Here is a 21,029-nt window from a genome sequence, read left to right as displayed (position 1 = left end):
CTCCCATTTCGTGAGATCTCATCCTCAAGTCGCTGGAGGTAAATCTTACAGGCAGTTTGACTTTGTTTTTTGGTTACCATTTCCGGGATGGATTTTACAAAATGTCCTAACATGAGCTAGGTCTGAAATAAGAGAGTTACATCTTAAAAGTGCCTCGTGTAGCACATGGAATGTTTTATGCATTCTACTTTCCTAGGGTTGGTTTGAAACATGTAAAGTTCCAACCAGGGTAGAAATCATTTGATAAAAGAAGCAAAAATATGGTAAACTATCAAAACTAGACAACCTCGTTTACTGGTATAACAGCAAGCGTGTTATAGGGCTTACTTTTTGTTATATGATGTCCACTCAAAATATTAAATCACTTAACCCTTGTGATAATTCTATGGGATATGTTCTCATCCCTATTTTATGGATCAGGAAGTGGAGGTGTAGAGAGGTTGAGTAACTTGCCCAAGGTCACACAGCAAATAGATGATAGAGTAGGTCTTGGAGTTCAAGCAGCCCAGGGCTCTTGCTCTTATGGACTGCAGTGCATTGTTCTTTACTGATTTAAAATTTTCAGCCATTTGGATGCAGATGAGTTTTGGTTCCTCTTATACTGCCTTTGAAATATGGTCTACCACATATTAAAAATAAATGTTATCAACAGACCTGTAAAGTTAACTTTTTTAAAAAATAAAGTTAACTCTTTGCTAAGAATAAATGCTTTAAAAACAGCATAATTTGGGGCACCTGCATGGCTCAGTGGGTTAAAGCCTCTGCCTTCGGCTCAGGTCATGATCCCAGGGTCCTAGGATTGAGCCCCGCATCGCATCATTGGGCTGTCTGCTCAGCAGGGAGTCTGCTTCCTCCTCTCTCTCTCTCTCTGCCTGCCTCTCTGCCTGCTTGTAATCTCTGTCTGTGAAATAAATAAATAAAATCTTAAAAAAAAAAAGTGTGTCATCTTCTGGTTTTTCCATCTGTGTTCATTTGCATGTCTGATTACCCTTTGGTATCATTTGGCAAGAGGAGGCTATGGATGCTCTAGAGTTCTATGAAAAGAACTGTTTGGACCAATCTTATAAATTGTCGCTCTGAGTGAGCCAGAAAATCTACAGGGCAGATTATGGGTGAGAAATCTAGAGAGAAGACACGGATTTTTCCATCACTACTGCCTTGAGTTTCTGTACAGTAATATTCCCCCTGCCAACAAGATCCATTGTCTCAGTGGAGTCATTCCCTAAGTGAAAGGATGACGACAAGATCTAGGCCGTTTTCCCAAAGTGTAGAGTAAACTCTTCTGGGCGCTGTTGATCTGGAAGCTGGTAACCCAACCTAAAACTAGTTGACATTGAATCACACAGCAAGGCAGGTATTTCCTTTTCTTTTTCTTTTTGGTCTTTCTGCTGATTCAAGGAGGAAGTTCTTTTCACACCCCTGCATCTTTAACATCTCTCCAGTCTTTCCAGATCTCCCTTCATGACAATGCACAAGCAGCCCTTGTAGGCCCTCAGCTTTGATTGGCAACTATATTCAGTCAGAATATTATATCATATATATCATATATATATGATATATATATATATATATCATATATATATAGTCAGAACTATATTCAGTTTCGTTGGTTTGGTCTATATAATTCTCTTCCAGTTTTGGCAGGGAATATTGGCTTTCTGTTTATAGTGAAGATAAAGTATTTCTTTTAAAATATATTTTATTTAAAGAAAAAAGGGTGGGTCAATCTAAAAACAAGCACAAGAGAATATAGCGTAGATAGTAAATAGATATGGCAAAATTGTGAATTTGGCAGAGGAATGATAAAATCTTGTGAAATATTGGTCTAATATCCTCTGAAATAACATAGAGATTCAGCCTCTTGTTTGAAACTATTGGGACTAGATTTGTTTTGGAATTTAGAATTTTCAGATCTTTTTGGCATAGTGCTTATAGTACATATGATATGACTGGCAGTGCCATCATCCAGTGTGGTAAGATTTCTACAGCAAAATGTATGAATATTCACAGCAGCTGAGGTTAATAAAAACTAGACATGGCCTCTTGTTCAGGTCAGATTTTTCACCAAATATATTTGTGAGAAATTTATGAAGAAAAGTTTTGATTTTCAGAGCTTTCTAGATTCAGGATTGGAGATAAGGGATTAGGGACCCATCTTTGTTAACAAATTACATGTTTTCTAAAACGCTGATCAAATTACACAGAAAACAAATTAAACCCCAATTTGGCCGAAATTACCAATTATAATGGCAGAAATGCCTGGTGTGTTACAGTGTGTAAACTTAAAACATTGTAGAGCAGTTTGGGCGCCTGGGTGACTCAGTCGATTAAGCATCTGCCTTCCGCTTAGTTCATGATCTCAGGGTCCTGGGATCGAGTCCCACATCGGGCTCCTTGCTCAGCCAGGAGCCTGCTTCTCCCTCTCTCCTTTCCCCCTACTTGTGTGCATTCTCTTTCTCTCTCTCTTTTGCTTTCACTCTCTCTCAAATAAATAAAATCTTAAAAAAAAAAAACCATTATAGAGCAGTTAAACTGGATTAATTATGCTTCAGAGGGCCACGCTGAGTTATCCATGACTGTTTTTTAAACATTCTATAAAATGACATTTAAGCACATATTTTCTTCAGTACACATTGAAAGTGCTTTATCACATTCTTGATTTATAATCTTCGGAATGTGCTTTTACTTTGTGTAATTACAATCAAAATGTATAGTAATTGATCATAAAGGTCGTACTTGGGAAATATTTGTGGACTTTGTATGTCATGGTGCTAGCTATATAAATTGATAAAAGAAGACATTATGGATGTAAGAAAATAGTTTCCATTTCCACTGTATATTTACTTGAGAAGCTTGATGAAATCTCATTTCGTGTTCTGTTGTTAACAGGTAGGTTAAGATACCGAATCTGAAGCTAATGCCATTTGGTTCATACAGCTGATATATTTTTGTAACTTTTTAACGTCTTCCAGCAGAAGTACATCAACCCAAGAGTTACTAATCTTTTTTCATTTTCTGATTCACTCCCATGGACTTACCTGGCTTTTATGCTATGACACAGGATGGGTGGTGAGATCAGGGCCATTTCTGATAGAACAGAGGCAACACTATTCCTTTTGTGTCCTTGAGAACACCTGCCGGAAAGTCGGGGAGGATGACATTTGCTACAAGTACAACTTTGAATCCCCCCTATTAGTCATTCACAGACACTGATATGGTTTCGGTTAGTATCAGTAGCCTCACATTGAGCATGCTTGAAATAACTGCTAATAACAAAATGTAGTAATAGTGACAGTTAATATTTACTGAGCTCTTGCTAAATCCTAGGCATGTATTTAGTGCTTTGCATGTTTGAGCTCATTTAACCCTCATACTCCATGACAGGGAAAGCATGATGAAAATCTGCTTTTATAGATGAGGAAACTCTGTCAAGGTATTGGGCCAGAATCACTGGAATGAGGCATTCTGGCTCCACTGTATTTTGTTGCCTTCAACTTTCTGTTCCCTACAAGTCCAGTAGTGCCACAACTCTTTGGGACTCAACTTTGAGCTATGTCGTCTATTTGTAACAAAGTCAAGAACATGAACGCAAGCAAAACCGTTTTGATAACTAAAAAAGAAGCAACTCTCTAAGAGCATGCATATTCATTCAGAACTCCTAGACTGTATACTGTCTTCGGTTCATTAGTAAAGGGTATGGAGCCTGAACACTGCAGTGGCCCTGAGGCTTCTAAGACAATCATGAATGCTTCCAAGTTATTGATAAAGTGAAGTGAATTTTAGTTTTACTTATTAGAAATTGAAAGCAGAAATCTAATGATTTGGGGGCACCTGGGTGGCTCAGTCGGTTAAGCATCTGCCTTTGGCTCAGAACATGATCCCAGGGTTCTGGGATGTGCCCCACATCAGGCTCCCTCCCTGCTCAGCAGCAAGTCTGCTTCTCCCTCTGTCCCTTCCCCTGCTTGTTCTTTCTCTTTCTCTGTCTCTCTCTCTCAAATAAATAAATAAAATCTTAAAAAAAAAAAAAAGAAGAAGGTAAAGTTTGACTTTAAAATAAATCCCATCTACTTTTTTCTGTCCTCTTGTCATTTTTTCCTCTAGATCACTCTTCTGATGTCTTCAAAAAATCCAAGCATCCCCCAACATTCTTTGCAGCAGGCCGGCTCTCTGAGGTGCTGAATGGTGGCGATGAAGTTTACGCTAATTGTATGGTGACAGATCAGGTAAGGCTTGACTGATGTTACCAGAAGGATTTTACTCTCTTTCCAAAACCTGAGTATATGAGAAATATAGTCAGCATTGTTTTGTTGCTCTGATGATTTCAGCCCGAGTGGCCCTCGTGATCATCATATGAGCACTTAACTTAGGTTTTCCTTTTCTGCACAGCACACATTACCCCACCAAAAGTCTGTCTCCCCCTCTCCCTCCGCCCTCTGTAGGGAGGGGTCAATGTCAAACAAGAAGAGTGTGAAAGCTCTTGCATGGAGCCAGAATAGGAAGTGACAACTGGGCTTTTCAAAAAACAACAACAGCAACAACAAAAGCCAGTTTGTATATGCCCTGATTAAGTAATATTTGTATTCAAATGCAGCAAACGGTTATGAGCAAGAGCTTGAGGCCAGCCCCATATGATGAGTCATATAAATTACTTATTTAATCCTTCTAACACATCCATTAACATATACTAAGGTTATAGAGCTTTAATATTAAAAGAGACTATCGTTATACTACAGGGAAGTTGGAGTCCTTTAGAATGCACCCCCCCGCACCAGTCTCTGACATTTGTTAGATCTCACAGAGTCCTGTGGTTTGCCTGTGCATCGATTTATGGATTTATCCCTTAATTTCCCTAGGTCAGTGATTCGCAAATTTTAATATTTATAAAATTTAAAACATAGTTTTAGGTCTGAAGATTTCTGTACACACAACTTTATGGATGATTTTAGGGATTTTTAAGGGTAATTTTGACAAAACATAATTTTTGCCTTATCCACAGACTTCCAAACCTAAACCCCATATAAGATGCACCATATATATGCTTACTGAGCAGTAAAGAAATTTACCCTTTTTGTTGTTGTTAGTATGCATATACTGTACCCTGTTACTTAGAGATGTTTTCTGTGATATGGAGTTGTCTGTCTCAAGATCTTAATTTCACCCCTTGAGTCAAATATCTTGTTTTTCCTTTTCTGTTCCAAACAGTGTTACAACAAATGCATAGTATAAAAGGTATAGATTGTGCTGATACTTAGAATGACAGAGGGGCCAATCAGAGTGGACAGCAGCTGTAAATAACTAGTGTAGTTTTTTTGGCATAAAGCAGCTGAACATCAGCCCTATGTATAGAAATATAGGATGAAACAGAGGTTAGGACAAATAGGGAGTATTTGGGGACATTCTTTGGCAGTATAGGACAATGGGGATTGGTGTGCTCTAGCCATATTCTGATTCTAATGGTTGCTGTATTTTCTCAGTGTTTTTTTTTTTTTGAAGATTTTATGTATTTATTTGACAGACAGAGATCACAAGTAGGCAGAGAGGCAGGCAGAGAGAGAGGAAGGGAAGCAGGCTCCCTGATGAGCAGAGAGCCCGAAGTGGGGCTTGACCCCAGGACCCTGAGATCATGACCTGAGTTGAAGGCAGAGGCTTTAACCCACTGAGCCACTCAGGTGCCCCATGTATTTTCTCAGCGTTTAAGTGAACTACTTCTGGAGTCCTTATCTCTTTGCTCTGAGCCTCAGTGAATACTGCAAATATTTCACTTACCTCAAATAGCTAAAATTGTATATGCTTCAGCACTACATGGAGGAAAACTGTGCTCTAAGTTAAGTTAAACATGCAAAACTTCCCAAACCAAAGATGAGGTTAGAATATAGTTTCTGTTTCGGAATCTCTTGAGATAAGTATCACTTTAAGAACATGAAGCATGCATTTCAAGAGAGCTCAAACAGCCTAATTGATAAACTGAAATATAGCAGGGGATTGCTGAATTTGTGCCATGAAAACAGAAATAAAACTAAAACTATGGATAGAAATCACAACGCTCACTCTGTCTGTATAGTATAGTTATAGGATTTCTTTGACTGTTTCTATGTCCATTTGAATAGCAAAGATGGTAAAAGGAGTCCAAATGTTGCATATTTAAAATAATTGCTATCAGTATCTGAGAAGAATTTTGTCTGATTTCCTTCTTCTGCCTCAACCTGGCACAGAACTCTAAAAAGATTGCTAGCTTGTTTGTGATGCTGTTTACCATGAATTCTCCTATTGACCTACCTAATGAGGAGATATAAGTGGTAGAAACTACTTTGAAAATTACTCTGCCATACAGACTACTTTGAAAAAAATCCATTTAATTTGGACATCATTTCAAGTCTATATAATTCAGTACAAAGAATATATATATGTTCTCGATAAAAATTCCTCAAATGTTAACACTTTATCACATTTTAGCTTAAATATACTCTGAACAGTATGTTTTTGTACACGCAAATGATGAAAATAAGCATATAATGTTAATGATTTCAGACAAGTTGAAAATTTGGTGTCATTTTATCCCTCAATCTTTCATGGTGTATATTTTCTTTCTTTCTTTTTTTTTTTTTTTTAAAGATTTTATTTATTTATTTGTCAGAGAGACAGGCACAACTAGAGAGGGAACACAAGTGGGGGAGTGAGAGAGGGAGAAGCAGGCTCGATCCCAGGATGCTGGGACCATGACCTGAGCTGAAGGCAGATGCTTAATGACTGAGCCATCCAGGCATCCCTCATGGTGTATATTTTCTAAAAAACTTGGTCATCCTGTTACTACGCATCGATAGGAACCCAAATCAGGAAATCACCCTTAATATGGTAGTAACTATCTATAGGCCTTACTCCATTTTAGCCAACCATCCCAGTTCTTTGTACCAAAAGAAGATTTAGTTGTTCTATCTCTTGAGTCTCTTAAAATTTGTAAGAGTTCCTTAGTATTTGTCTATTATGGTTTTGAAGCATACAGGCCATGATTTTGTTTGTTTTTGTTAGAATGTGATAATTCCTCATGATTGGATTCAGGTTCTGTCTGGTGAGCAGGATTATTACAGAAGTGATGTTGTGTTCTTCTCAGTGCATTTTATTAGGAGGCACAAGAAAATAATTTGTCCCATTACTGGTGATATTATCTTTGATTTACCACATTTGTTTTCAGTAAAATTACTATCTTCTTTTTAAAGTATTAAGTGCCTTGTGGGGAGAGAGTTTGAGTATCCATACATCTCCTGTTACTCAGCTGACTCACCCACGGGTTTAGGAGTTTCTTGATTGTTTTTGTCATAGTAAATTATTATAATGATGAAGACTTAGGACTCTACATTTTCCCCTTTTGCTTCTTACTACCTTTCCTATCCTGTCACCAGAGAGTGTCATCCTTTTTCTTGTTACTGTCTTCTCCCTCAGAAGTGATGCCTTTGATGACTGCCTCCTCAGATCACTGATATTTTTAAGCCCCTTCATTAAATCAAGGAATGTTTTTCACAGGTGTAGGCTGCGCTTTCTCTTTCTAGTGATGATTTTAGGTTGGTCCCAGACCCTCCATTAGCTCCCTGTTTTTTCTGCCATGTGGAAGTTTGCAGACCACTTTGATTCTGTCCATAGGCTTATGGTGACAGTATAACAGGTTGCTTGCTGAGATTTGGTGTTAATTTTATTATTTACAGATAATTTGAAGTTTGGGGCATGTTGGGTCTTCTAGTTAAGTCCATGCATCTTAGGTAGTTTTATTCTTATTTTAGTTTGTAGTTTGTTTTGTCCTGTTATTGTTTTTTTGTTTTTTTTTTTTTGAGAGTCGGATTGATGTGACCACCACTACCTCAGTCATCTGGATTCCTATAAACTACTTTCTGAATAAACCTGCCTATTCTTTGGTTTTTGCTCAGGTATTTAAAATATATCCTCTTTTTGACTCAGTGGCTCACAAAATCTTGAAAAGCATAGTCCATTTTTGGTTTCGTAGTAAAGAACGACTTCATAAAACACTCAGTTGGTCTTCCTTTTGTGAATGATGGGCTAGCAGCCAAGTGAACAAAAACATCATGAAAGAATTCTCTGCTCACATAAAACAAAATGAGAACAAAAAAACAGGGTAAATAAGGTGGAAGGCTGTTCAATTGGGAAAATTTTATTCTCAGTTCAGCCAATCTTCCTTGCTTTTGCTCAGCAACCATTTTTCTTTCAACTACCAGGTTGGTGATTTGGATATTAACTATGTTAACATAGAAGGAATCATGACAGACGTGTGCCCTGAATCCATGGGTTCTACTCTGGGGCCTCAGAACTGCAAGCATATCCTTGATGCTGAAAACAGCCATGGAAAATGCCCACTAAATGAGAACAAGGAAGTGACCTCAAATACTGAAGCTCAGCAGTCCTTCCCATCACCATCTAGTTCATATGCTTCCAAGTATAATCTTTCCTTTGGTCATCGTGGATTTGAAAAGGAACAAAGTCATCTGAAGAAAAGAAGGTAAGGTTCTCTATTGTAGAGGAGAAGTGTAGAAGATCAAAGAACCTTGTAGCTGGACTTGGGAAATTGTATTTTATTACATCTTATTGTCCCCACTGCTTTGATCTCTACATCAAAATATTGCCCCCTTTTAGATTCCTACATTCCTTGACTTGAAAGTAAGACACTTACGAAAACTGACAAAAACATAATTGAGGAAAACCATGATGAGAAAACATTCTACCCTTACTAGGTAGGCAAGTATTTTAAAGTTACCATGTTTCGGTGCAAATGTATACAATGGAAACACCTATATACGGTTGATGGCAGTGAAAATTAGGTAATAACTTTGGAAAATAATTGGGCATTATCTAATAAAGATGTTCTGTCTCCTCTGAAAAATGTAGGAATGAGGACAAAGGGACTTGTGATCACCAAGAAAGCACAATTTTGGCCCCGGGGTGGCAGTGGGACCTTCAGTGGGTGTCAGGCTGAGAGCATGTAACACAATTGATAAGGAGCTCATTGAAAAGGGAAGAGGCTGAGGGGCTGGCTGAGAGGCTGAGAACTTGTCCTGAAGGAGAAATCTGGGGGCACACGATAAAAACAGGTTAACACGGAGAGCTAAAACCTAAATTTTCTAAGGTTTTAAACACTTTGGTGAAAGCAAAAGATGCACAATATATAACCATATGTCACTGACACTTCACTGTTTTGAGAGGCTGCAAGGAGAATATGAGCAATGCAACATTTATTTTAAACTGCACAGCAACAAGAAGAAAATGAGGTCTTAGAAGAGTCTGTTTCACTCTAAAACATCTATTTTGAAAACCTTTTTTGTCTTACCAACCCTGCCACATAAATACACAAAAAATTTAAACAATGTTTTATGAAATACCACATAGGATGAATTCTGAATTCTACACTGTTTTATTTTTTTTAAGATTTTATTTATTTATTTGACAGACAGAGATCACAAGTAGGCAGAGAGGCAGGCAGAGAGAGAAGGGGGAAGCAAGCTCCCTGCTGAGCAGAGAGCCCAATCCGGGGGCTCGATCCCAGGACCCTGAGACCATGACCTGAGCTGAAGGCAGAGGCTTAATCCACTGAGCCACCCAGGCGCCCCTCTACACTATATTAAAAGAAAAATTTGGTCACAGCGTACAATTAATTTCATGTTTCACTAATGGGATTTTGAACAATGGTATTATAAAATGAGAACCAAGAGGTAATCCTGAAGAATACAGTGTATGATACCAAATATCTTAGTTCAATAGCTTAAAGAGGAAAAATAGTACCCCAGTTTAAATTAGTAGAAAAAGAAATGTTTTAAGGGTACCTGGCTGGCTCAGTCAGTAGAGCATGTGACTCTTGATCTCAGGTTTGTGAGTTTGAGCCCAACCTTGGGTGTAGAGATTACTTAAAAATAAGATCTGTTTTTAAAAAGTGTTTTTTTTTTTAAGAGATTTTATTTATTTATTTGACAGAAAGAGAGAGATCACAAGTAGGCAGAGAGGCAGGCAGAGAGAGAGGGGGAAACATGCTCCCCGCTGAGCAGAGAGCCTGATGCAGAGCTCGATCCCAAGACCCTGTGATCACGACCTGAGCCGAAGGCAAAGACTTTAACCCACTGAGCCATCCAGGCACCCCTTAAAAAGTGTTTTAATGTATAGTATGCCAAATAAAGTAATCTCTTATACTTCTAGCATGGACTCACAGTGATGGAGAAATGCTGTATATAATTGGAAAGACTTCTTTTAAGTTAGAATATGATGTCAGGCAGCCAGCCATTTGAACTAATGTTTATTTGTATTAATAAAGTTGAAAGACACATCACAAGATCCCAAGTTGAAAGAAAAAAACAGAAGTGCAAGGCATCAGCAGACCTTTAACACCCCCTCCCCCGACTCTTAAGGACTCTGTCTGCTCTCAGACAATCACTGAATTCAGGAAACTACATAGCAACTTAGTATGTCTCTAATTACATCGCTGTAACATTCAGAGCACCAGCATTTGCCAGAAGGTGTTTCTTCACACTAAGCTTTGGTTTTTCATGAGAAATACGTTTATGGACTTCAACATTTGTGTGTTGAATTAAAGGGTGAAGTCCACCTCTAGTTTGTCCTCTGCTCAGTACCGAGGGGAAGTCCCTTAAAGAGTTCTGAAAGGAGAAGGACCCCACTTTGGAAATCCTCAGTGATGCCAGCTGTGGCCTTTACTTCTGGGTTTGCTGGTGCCCCAGGGGACCCATGCGATAATTCAGGATTCGAGAGTAACCCAAGTGTTGGGGTTAGAGACGTGTAGTATAGTCTCTTTGACAAGTGTCATAATTTATCACATGGATATTCGGTGGGCAGTTAATAGCTTATGGATTTTCAAGAAAAATAGCCACAGTGGATGAATTCAGAGTTTCACTTTCTGCTTCATATTTCATAATCAAGACAGTCTCATTGTGGTGTTATTAAAATTTTGACTCCAGAACTGTAGCAATGAAAGAAAAATACACTTAAAAGTGCATCCAGCATTCACATGCCTGTGGACGCTCCTGGCCTCAGAGTTTGAGCGGTTTAAAATGTAAATGTTATAGAATGAGCCAGGAATGTGGAGGGTCACATTCTTTCCTTTTAATTTCCTGGTTATTAAAGTTAAATTAGCAAAGAAAAGCGGTTGTTGAGCAGAAGCACTACCTGTTTCTGTGGCGGATTGCTCACCTAAAATCTCTAAAAAGGATAATCTAACAGGACACATTTGAGAGCCCCATTGACTCCCGTCAATTCGGGTCTTTCCATCAACCTGGCAGTGAGACCCTTGTAGTCGGTCCTCAAACGTGTCTCAGTGCCCAAGCTATCCAGTCCCCACACCCTGCTGCATGGTTTCATGTGCCACCCCCCAGAGGCCTCCCAAACAACGCTGGGGTTCTATTTCCTGTGCAGTTTTAATATTTGAAGGATCACTATGTAGGGCCTATAATAATTACATTTACAAAACAAATAGGATAGTACTAACTTGGACCAGGTTTTGTTTCTTAGTGTACTCGCCGTGGCTTTAGCTATGGCAGAAATACTTGTTTGGGGAAACATAACCTTTTATTTAAAAAGAGGAGATTGGAGGAGGAGGGGGAAAAAATAGAACACCTCTTAGGTAGAAATTTTGTTAGAAACGTTTTAATTGAGTATCTGTTGCCCCTTCTGCCAAGGAGAGAATATGATTGGAGAGAAGTAGAAACCGGTGAGTCCGTCGATCAGTCTGTTGGCTTCTGGATTCTTTACTGACTTCCTCCACGCTTTAGTTCTAGCCTCGATGCCCTGGACGCCGACAGTGAAGGCGAAGGGCGCTCTGAGCCAGCACGCATTTGCTACACTCCAGTGTCTCAGAGCTCCTCCAGAACTGGAATTCCTAGTGGGGATGAGCTGGACTCTTTTGAGACCACCACGGAACCAGATTTCAGTATCTCCAGGACAGAGTCGCTTTCTTTATCAAGTAACCTGCCGTTGAAGGTATTCTTCCTGGCATTAATTTGGTTTAACTGTAAGCTTGGAAGCTGTGTTATCTAAAGCAGTCCGCCTCTATCCAAAGGGCAAATTATATTATTCATTCACAGGTGTGAACTTTGTTTTTTGTTTTGTTTTGTTTTGTTTTGTTTTGTTAAGACTCATGAGCTGTCTGGTTGAGCCTGTCTTTTTAATCTCTCCCACTCTGTTGAATTTGTATAGTCCTGAAAATGGCTGGTTTATGTTTCATTAATTCACCATCGGTATATATAATCTTTCACATATTGGAAAATTTTACTGTTTTATATAATGATCTCTGCCAGCATCCCTTAAGCAAAGGAAGAAAACTTGTTTGCTCACATACATTTTTGCTTGGCTCAGATGTTGAGGCAGATAATATTACAGTCAAAGGTAATATTTGTTGAGCATTTCTGGCTGCTCTAATTAATGTGGGACTCCATAAACTCTGTCAGTTTTTTCCATAGGAGAGGACTTTTCTCTCATACACATTTTCACATTGGAGCTTTGTTATGGTTGTTTTTGTTATTTATTTCTTTTAAAAAATTTTTAAATTTAAAATTTTTTATTTTTTGACCATCTGAATTTATTTATTTTTTTAAGGCTTTATTTATTTATTTGAAAGAGACAGCAAGAGAGAGCACAAGAAGGAGGAGGGGTATCAGGAGGGGGAGAAGCAGACTCTCCACTGAGCAGGGAGCTCGATGCTGGGCTGTATCTCAGGACCCCGGGATCATGACCTGAAAGAAGATTCTTAACCAACTGAGCCACCCAGGCACCCCTGGCTGTCTGAATTTATTTTTATTAATTTTTGTTTTTTAAATAATGAACTCCTCCAACCTTGCAGATGAGGCCTTTTTGTGTTTGCACATGTGTTTTCTTCTTTTTCAATTTCTATTGTCCATTTGTTTTCTTTTTAAATTGAGTTTGCTACTGTAAAACAATGTGTACTGTGCCCAAAACTTCTCTTACTGTTTACATCAATGGTTAGGATAATGCTTTATTTTTGTAGTAGACTCTGCAGTATACAAAACATGAGTTATGCATGTATGAAATACCTAATTTTCTCTTAGCTAGCTGGGATGTAAAAATTACTTTTAATTTTTGAGAAAATGAGGTTTTGGAGACATGAGCTGTTTTGTCCAGGTTGGCCCTGCTTGGTGGTAGATTCAGTACTCGATCGAGGCCTGACTGCAGTGCCTGAATCCTTCCCCTCAGCTCTGAGGCCTGGAGAGCAGTCTTGATCTTTTGAACCTGAATGTCATGTGATATTTCTGGATGATAACAAACGGGTATGGTTGTTAATGTAGATACTTATTTGCATTTTGAATGGAATTCTGAAACAGTTCTCATTACTTGGAAGGAAAAGTAATTTGGTCTTTGTGGATCAATTCATGCTGTTCACTTTCAGGAAGACTCTGTCCTAGAAAATATATCTTGCCTTGCCTCTGTAATTGCCCTATGTAATTTTTTGCCAAAGTGTTCTGGCTAACTTTCAAAGTTCCATGATTATGAGAAATAATTACTAGATATGACTTAAACGCAGAGGGTGACATTTAGCTCTGGCCCTCTGTGGCTAGTCAGTAGTAAGGGTAGTTCTCCAGCTGTCTGTCCAGAACCAATGGGTCCTCCCTAATAAGGCATTCAGGAGCCAAAGCCCAGGGCTCTTTGCAACAATGGCAGGCTTCCATTTCAGCTTTCCTCCAGGCCTGTTAACTAAATCAGTGGACTTAGGCGAACAAAATGTTTCCACTTAGGGAGAAAAGAAGCTACCAGTGCTTGTGAAGGATAGTCGCTAATGGCTTGATTTTAGTAACAAGTTTTGCATTACTTTATTTTATTTCTAAGTGATATCTTATAAACTACTAGGTCCCTATTGGATGTGAGAGTCAGGTACCATAAATGGCTTTATTGGTGTTCTGTTGCCTATTCATTTAAAATTTCCAGAACATGTAAGATAACCATGTTTTAATTATCTTGCCATCTTACATTGTCACATATGTTGCAAATACAATAATAGAAATAATATCTAATTGTGAAAACTAGCAAAAATAGTAGGTCACTTAAAAGAAAATTAAAGATACATAAATCTGTGAATACAGATGCCATCTCAGGAAGTGCTAAATGGAAAGCTTTTTGAAAGATGGGCACAGACTGGATGCATTCTTCCTCAGAGGCTGCAGCTAACATAAATTTAAGTAGTTGTTTGGAAGTTAAAAAACATTCTTGTGAGTGGCAGTTCCTCTAACGTCTAATAATTATGAAATAAAAAGATATCAATTAATATGGAATTTTGCTCAGATACTGCAGTGTAAAATAGAAAAAAAGTTTCCAATAACAGAGGGGAAAAACAGTGACTCGTTGAATATGCAGAGGAAAAAAATCGTTTGACATAATTTTCCAGTTTCAACCAACTTAATTAGAATGTCATAATTGCATTTTAAAGTATATATGGGTGGGAAGCTCAAGTTTATAACACATTGAAAAGACTGTAAAATTTTAGAAGTTGTGATAGGCGAAAAAAAACAAAAAATGAGATTACATCAGAAAGATTCACATTGACTCTTTTTACAGAGATGCTGTTTTAGTAACATCTCTTGTGAACATATACTTTCAAGTCCTCTGTAGAATTAAAAAAAACAAACAAAAAAAACTTTGGTATGATTTCTTTTAGGAATCCTTGCTTTCTGGAGTCCGCTCACGTTCTTACTCCTGCTCATCACCCAAAATTTCTTTAGGAAAAACTCGGTTGGTGCGTGATTTTACAGTGTGCAGTTCTAGTGAAGGTAAGCATTCTTTACCGTTTGGCCTTAGGAACATTCTGTTCCAGGGCAGATTTTCAGTTAGCAAAATATATAAAATACACAAAAGTAGCAGGCAAGAATTTTCAATTCCATTTTCATAATTGATTTTTCTAGTCTTAGCAAAATCCTTTTCTCATTGGATATTTGTCAAGTTAAAGATTTCAATTTGATGAAAATGCACATGTGTACACACCTCTCTGTTGCTTTATTCTTTGAACAAAGGGCAATGGAAGGGCAATGGAAATGAGAATTTATTCTAGGTTTATTATTATGAGAGCATTAGAGGATTTTCAGGAAATCCTAAAAAATTCCTTTCCCCTATGTGTAAATTGCTGAAGTCTAACTTAAAGACAAAGCATAGCAAAATAGATTTGTTCCCTTTCTGTATTTAGCAAGGGACTTGAGAGAGTTGCAGTAAAAGAAAAAGAAAATCTCAATAAATTAAAAAAAAAAAGAGTTGAAACATGAGTTAATGTATCTCAGCATTCTTTGGGGCAATGTAAACAGAACTAAAACTTTGATACAATAGAAGTTTAATTGATACACCTTTAGAAAGGGGTGCACATCATAAGCGTACAGCTTGACAGATTTTCAAAACTGAATTCAGATTAATAAACAGGTAATTATGGGCAACTTGGAGCTGCCTTTGTAGCTACTTTCAGCCATAATTCCCATTTTTTACTTTATTTTGAAACAAAGGTATTTCTGTACATAATATATTTTGCAGTAATTATATTTAAAAGTATATTTGGTAGTATTCATATCCATATGTAATATAAAGTATTATAATAAAATGTTTATTAATATATTAATGCTTCATTTGTCTATTATCCTTAAGTCTTAAAAAACCCAGAAAACCAGATGTGCCCAAGAATTTGTAGTTTCCTAATGTAGAATATTTAAAATGGAATTTATTTCACAAGTTTCTTTCTCTTCCTTTTTACTTATTCTTCATTACATTGTTGACATTTTTATGCCATTTGAAACAATACTGAAAACAGAATCTTTATGGTTGGAACTGCCATTCTAAAACAATGACTTACATATGGGAGATGTTCAAAAATTACTTGTTGAATGAATATACTAGACAAGACACGTAGAGTGCAAAACCGGTGCCAGGTTTTTTTGTTTTGTTTTGTTTTGTTTTTTTATCTTTTTCTTTCTGGGAATCCTTACTGGAAGAGGAGTAAGCAAGACTGGTAATAAATATCAGTTTAAAATTTCAAAATGTGGAGATGGAGAAAAGGACTAAGAGAAAGAAAAGATACAATGACATTGAGAGGACAGGAAGAAGATGGATTAAACTTGCCCTGTTTTTTCTTCTTATATATCTATCTATAGGCGATAGATATATCTAAATCTATATCTATAGGCGATATATAGATATAGATATATCTATCGCCTATAGATAGATATATAAAAAGAAAATCTATTTCCTATAGATAGATATATAAGAAGATATATGTATGTATATATAAAACAAGATATATATATAGATATATATATATAGGATAGATATATCTATCTCCTATAGATAAATATATAAGAAGAAAAAATACCATATGTGTGTGTGTGTGTGTGTGTGTGTGTGTGTGTGTGTGTGTGATTTCATGAGTCTTTCTGGGATCTCCGGGTCTCCTTAACCTTGATTTAGGTTGGGATTCCTTTAGTGGCACCTTGACATCTTTTCACGGATGGTCCTAGATGGGGAACCAACTTCATACCTTAACCATTTAGAAAATGCTTCCAAGTTTTTGTAGTAGGCAAAATGGCAGCCTTGACATTATATCTGTAGCGTGACTAGTTTTTAAAGTCAGTTCAGAAGTTTGAAGTTGTTGACCAGATGACTGAGAGGAAATCGATTGTTTATAAGGGAAAAGAACTCTGATTTATAAATTCTTTAATGAATAAGGAAGGGTGTCTGCCTTACATACAATCCTTAAATCTTTGCATTTGAGTTAGAATTAAAAATTGAGTTAGAATTTTTTAAAAAAATCAATTCTTTTGACTTTTCTGTTAATAAAGTCTTACATTGAGACCATGTATTTAAAAATAGGGCTATTTCAATGAAATTTCATCTCCAGAAGGCAAGAATCACAAATAGGGCATTGAAGGTTGAAGCTACATAATAAATGTACAAAGATTCAATGGGTAAACCATAGGTATATGAGGAATAAATTAGCTTTTAGAGAAGAGGGAATAATTTTAACTCTGTGTGTGTGTGATCAAAGCATAAGAGTGAAAGCCTGGCTAGTTCAAAGATGTGATGTTTCATTTTTTAGTTCATTTAGATTAATCAAAGGTAAATTGACATTTACATGACCTTAAATTCTTTCTTGATGTGTTTGGAATAGTCCTAAAAATTTTCTGTATTTGAACAGAATCCAAGTCTCCTTTCAGCCCAGTTGGAAGCTCCTATATATGAGCTGTAATACAGATATACAAGATAGAATAGTGCTTTGGCCTTCTTTATTCTTATTTGTGTTGTTTTCTCATCTTTGTCACTTCTAAGAGGTTACTTATTATTATTTCTCATGGTTTTGGGGGGGAGGCCAAGGGTACAATGATGTGGCAACATTATTTAATGCTTGTATATGCAAAACAAAATCCTATCCTATAATTCCCTCTGGTACATTGTGTGTTTAGATAGACAAGAATATTCTCCATCATTATAACCTCACCAAGAAGGACAGAAGTGTTTTACTTTTAAGAATTTGAGGAATGAAGTGAATGTACTTCTGAAAATCATTGTGCACTGTTAGGTGGAACCCTATTAGACTTTGTGCAGTTGCCTGAGGCTGGTTCCATTGGTTTATTAGCTTGATTGTCTTGAACATGTGGATTAATCTCTTGGTATTTCAGAATGTTCACAATAAGCATAGTGATTTCTGCTTATGAATTAATTTGAGGACTGTTTAATAGTGGCAATAAAATCCTTCAGATTCTTCAAAGCAGATTTTTTGTTACATGCAAGGTAGTGTTAGATTGAACATTGATATTTACACATTTCAGGGGATATGTGTTAATTGGTTTTTCTTATATGTCTGATGCACTTTCCTTTGTGAACTGGTTTTGCCTCTTCACTCTTCTGGACTGTAGTGGTAAAGAAATTGTCCTCGCTCTGTAGATGGTGTGCTCCACAGTGTCCTCTCCCCCCCTTCAGTCTCTCTCACTGTCTACATCAGTGTCTCTGCTCAGTCCCTGTAAGGAGCGCTTCAGTTCTGGAAGCGAGATGGTGCTCAGCTTCCTCCCTTCGTCTCCCATCTCCCTTGCCCCCAGGTCCGGGGGGAAACTGATCCACCCTTTCCTACCACAAAGCACCTCTCTGAACTGGCCACTGCTAGGATTTTATGAAGGCATTGCAGCCATATTAAAAGGGACTCTTCCTTATGCTGGCCTTCAAGACTTTTCTTTTGAGCTTCCCTAAAAGGCAGCCAACATATGTATTGATTCTGTATGTTAGGGAATTAGTATTATAGGTAAGGGATGAAGCTCTGATGAGAAACATCCAAAAAGAACTAATTTTCTTCCATGCTGAAACTGCTCGCTGCCATCTGCTAATGCCAGATTCATAAAGTCATTGAATGTCGCCATGTGATGCCCACCCCTCATTCTCTTCAAACTAGGGACAGTGATAAAGCTACCCAGAGCAATGCCCTACTTACGTAAGATGACTGATTTCCTCGATACTCTCTGATGGTGTGAATAATGATAAAATATGGTTGAGTGTGTACATTTTAGACTAGCACATGACTGCTAGCTTGTCTGCCTCAGTTTTCATTTTATTGTTCTGTGTCTTATAGAGCAAAGAGCTTACAGCCTACCGGAGCCACCAAGAGAAAAAAGGTATTTTAACTGTTCCAGATTTCCTGAGGGTCTGCTTGCTGTCTTTGGAAATGTTTGCACATGAATTCTGAGATCCGTTCCATAGTTTATGAGAGATTTCTGTGTAATGAGGCTGCCAGAATACTTTGCTCCAAACCTGCTACTTTGAGTCCCCAGAGCTGCAGGTCTCAGGACTGTGGACACAGTGTTCTCTTTTGGGCTATTTTCAAAGACAGACACCTCCAATGGCCTGGACCAATGGGAGCAGCCGTGTGAGGATCATCTGCTTTAGAAAGGTATTGGGTTCTTGCTAGGTCTGTCTACCGTGACAAGAAGACTTGCTATGGGAACCATAGGCCCCAGGCTGGTCAGACGAAGAAAGCAAATAGGCACCTCTGCTGTGTGTCCTTTTGGAATACAGCTTGGACTGGTTGGTTAACTTGGAAGGAAAGAGTAAGTGATAGAGAAAGTATTTTATTTATTTATTTTTATTTAAAAAAATTTTTAAAGATTTTATTTATTTGACAGAGAGAGATCACCGTAGGCAGAAAAGAAGACAGAGGGGAAGGGGGGAAGCAGGCTCCCTGCCAAGCAGAGAGCCCGATGCGGGGCTTGATCCCAGGACCCTTGGATCATGACCCGAGTCGAAGGCAGAGGCTTAACCCACTGAGCCACCCAGGCGCCCCAAGAAAGTATTTTAAGCATTAACAGTTTTCTGGTTGTTAGGTTTAAACCTCAGCTTCTCTTTTAAAAGAGAAAGCTTTAAACCTCAGCTTCTCTTTTCCCCAGAAAGTCAAAACTGTTGCTGGAGTCAGGCTTGGGAAGCTGAGCAGCAAGCAGGCAGGATTATTGAGTTCTGCTGGTCTTGAGTAACTGCTCATAAGTCACAATGAGAAATAGTCCTGGGGTTATGTGCAAATCCAGTGTCAGAAATGGCATAAATGTTTGGCTTGAGGAGACAGTGTGAAAAAGGAAAATGGCTTTAATTTGGGCCCTAATAATACTAAAATTTGGGACTTTTTAATATATATATAACACTTTTTTTTTTTTTTTTTTTTTAGGGAGAAAAAGGGATACCTAGGTGGCTCAGTTGGTTAAGCCTCTGACTTTTGATTTTGGCTCAGGTCATGATTTCAGTGTCATGAGATTGAACCCTGGATCAGTTTCCGTGCTCAGCAGGGAGTCTGCTTAAGATTCTCTCCCTCTCTCTCTCTCTCCCCCTCCCCCACCCCCAACTCTCTTTCTCTAAAAATAAAGAAATAAATCATTAATTCTTAAAAAAAAAAAAGTATCACTAAGAAAAAGCCTCCATTTGTTCATTCCTATTTTTTTGAGACCAGAATAGAAATGTTCAGATGATACAAATAGGAAGACTAAGATTACCCTTTACTGATAGGATGATGATGATGAAGACATGGCCGTGATGGAGACAGTGATGATAGCAAAAGCAGCAAAAACTGACCCATTGGGTGTTTTTACATTTACGTTGGGTACACTGAGTACTCATGTCATCAGTTTACTCAGTTGTGGAATTTGATCATCATCCTTGTTATCATTCTGGTTAACAGTCTTCTCCCTGTCATCTTTTTAACTATCAGAGAAGTAATGGACTGATATAAAATTTTTTTTAGATTTTTTTAATCAAAAATATTTATTCTCCATTAAGACAGGGACTTAAGACTGAAAAAGCCAGTGTTCTAATTGGTTAAATATTAATCTATAAAATATTTTAACTTGGATGGTATGTGTAGGGAGTATCCTTTTCTTATTATTTTGTTACTTGTTTTTTTCTCTTCCTTAGTCTGTGTTGGTCTACATCCTCAAAGCATCTGACTTTCTCAGTCACATCCCCTGGTGTATCTAGTAGAGTACATCTTTCATTTCACTTAGTCTCTGCCCAATACTTTATCGGATGCTCTAGTAGGATCCAGAGATCCTAATGCTAATTAATGCTTTGCTTCAGTCATATTGTACTTGAGGAACTTGCCTTCTTTGAAATTCTCATATTTATATTCATCACTGGGTTACTAGGAAAGTATGCAGACGGGTGAAGGAGGGCCCACTCCAGACTTTGTAGGATCTTTTCTGTAGGAGAAGTTACTTCATCTCTGTCAAGTTTTTTAAATACAAAATATAGTAGTATTTAATTCTCTAAAAATGTTAGTTTATATAGCAGCTGACAAATACAGTTTAGTACTTTCAATATAAGTATATAATTCTTTTTTTTAAAGTTTTTAATTAAATTCCAGTTGGTTAACATACATTGTAATATTAGTTTCAGAGTGTACCAACTTCTTTTTTTAAATAAAAAAAAAATTTTTTTTTTTACAGGGTGTACCAACTTCTTAATGATTATATGGCATGACTGTTATTTTATTAATATCCTCTGTCTTAAATGTGTTAAAATGT

At 37.5% G+C, this 21,029-nt stretch overlaps 1 protein-coding gene across 3 annotated transcripts in view; it reads left to right on the top strand.

The window, feature by feature from the left end:
* The window catches only part of ARHGEF28 (Rho guanine nucleotide exchange factor 28), a 311,818-nt gene that overhangs the window by 204,699 nt on the left and 86,090 nt on the right, over nucleotides 1-21,029 (top strand). For all 3 annotated transcript variants that reach the window (XM_032848550.1, XM_032848531.1, XM_032848541.1), the window contains 5 exons: nucleotides 4,102-4,223; nucleotides 8,223-8,503; nucleotides 11,772-11,979; nucleotides 14,666-14,777; nucleotides 18,599-18,641. In XM_032848550.1, the coding sequence (XP_032704441.1) occupies nucleotides 4,102-4,223; nucleotides 8,223-8,503; nucleotides 11,772-11,979; nucleotides 14,666-14,777; nucleotides 18,599-18,641 (766 nt within the window). The remainder of the gene's footprint in view (nucleotides 1-4,101; nucleotides 4,224-8,222; nucleotides 8,504-11,771; nucleotides 11,980-14,665; nucleotides 14,778-18,598; nucleotides 18,642-21,029) is intronic.

This window comes from Lontra canadensis, unplaced genomic scaffold (genome assembly GCF_010015895.1).
Source record: "Lontra canadensis isolate GAN:19392208 unplaced genomic scaffold, GSC_riverotter_1.0 scaffold4, whole genome shotgun sequence".
NCBI classification, from domain to species: Eukaryota; Metazoa; Chordata; class Mammalia; order Carnivora; family Mustelidae; genus Lontra; species Lontra canadensis.
The sequence above is the reverse complement of the archived record's forward strand: the minus strand, read 5'-3'. Positions and strand labels throughout refer to the sequence as shown.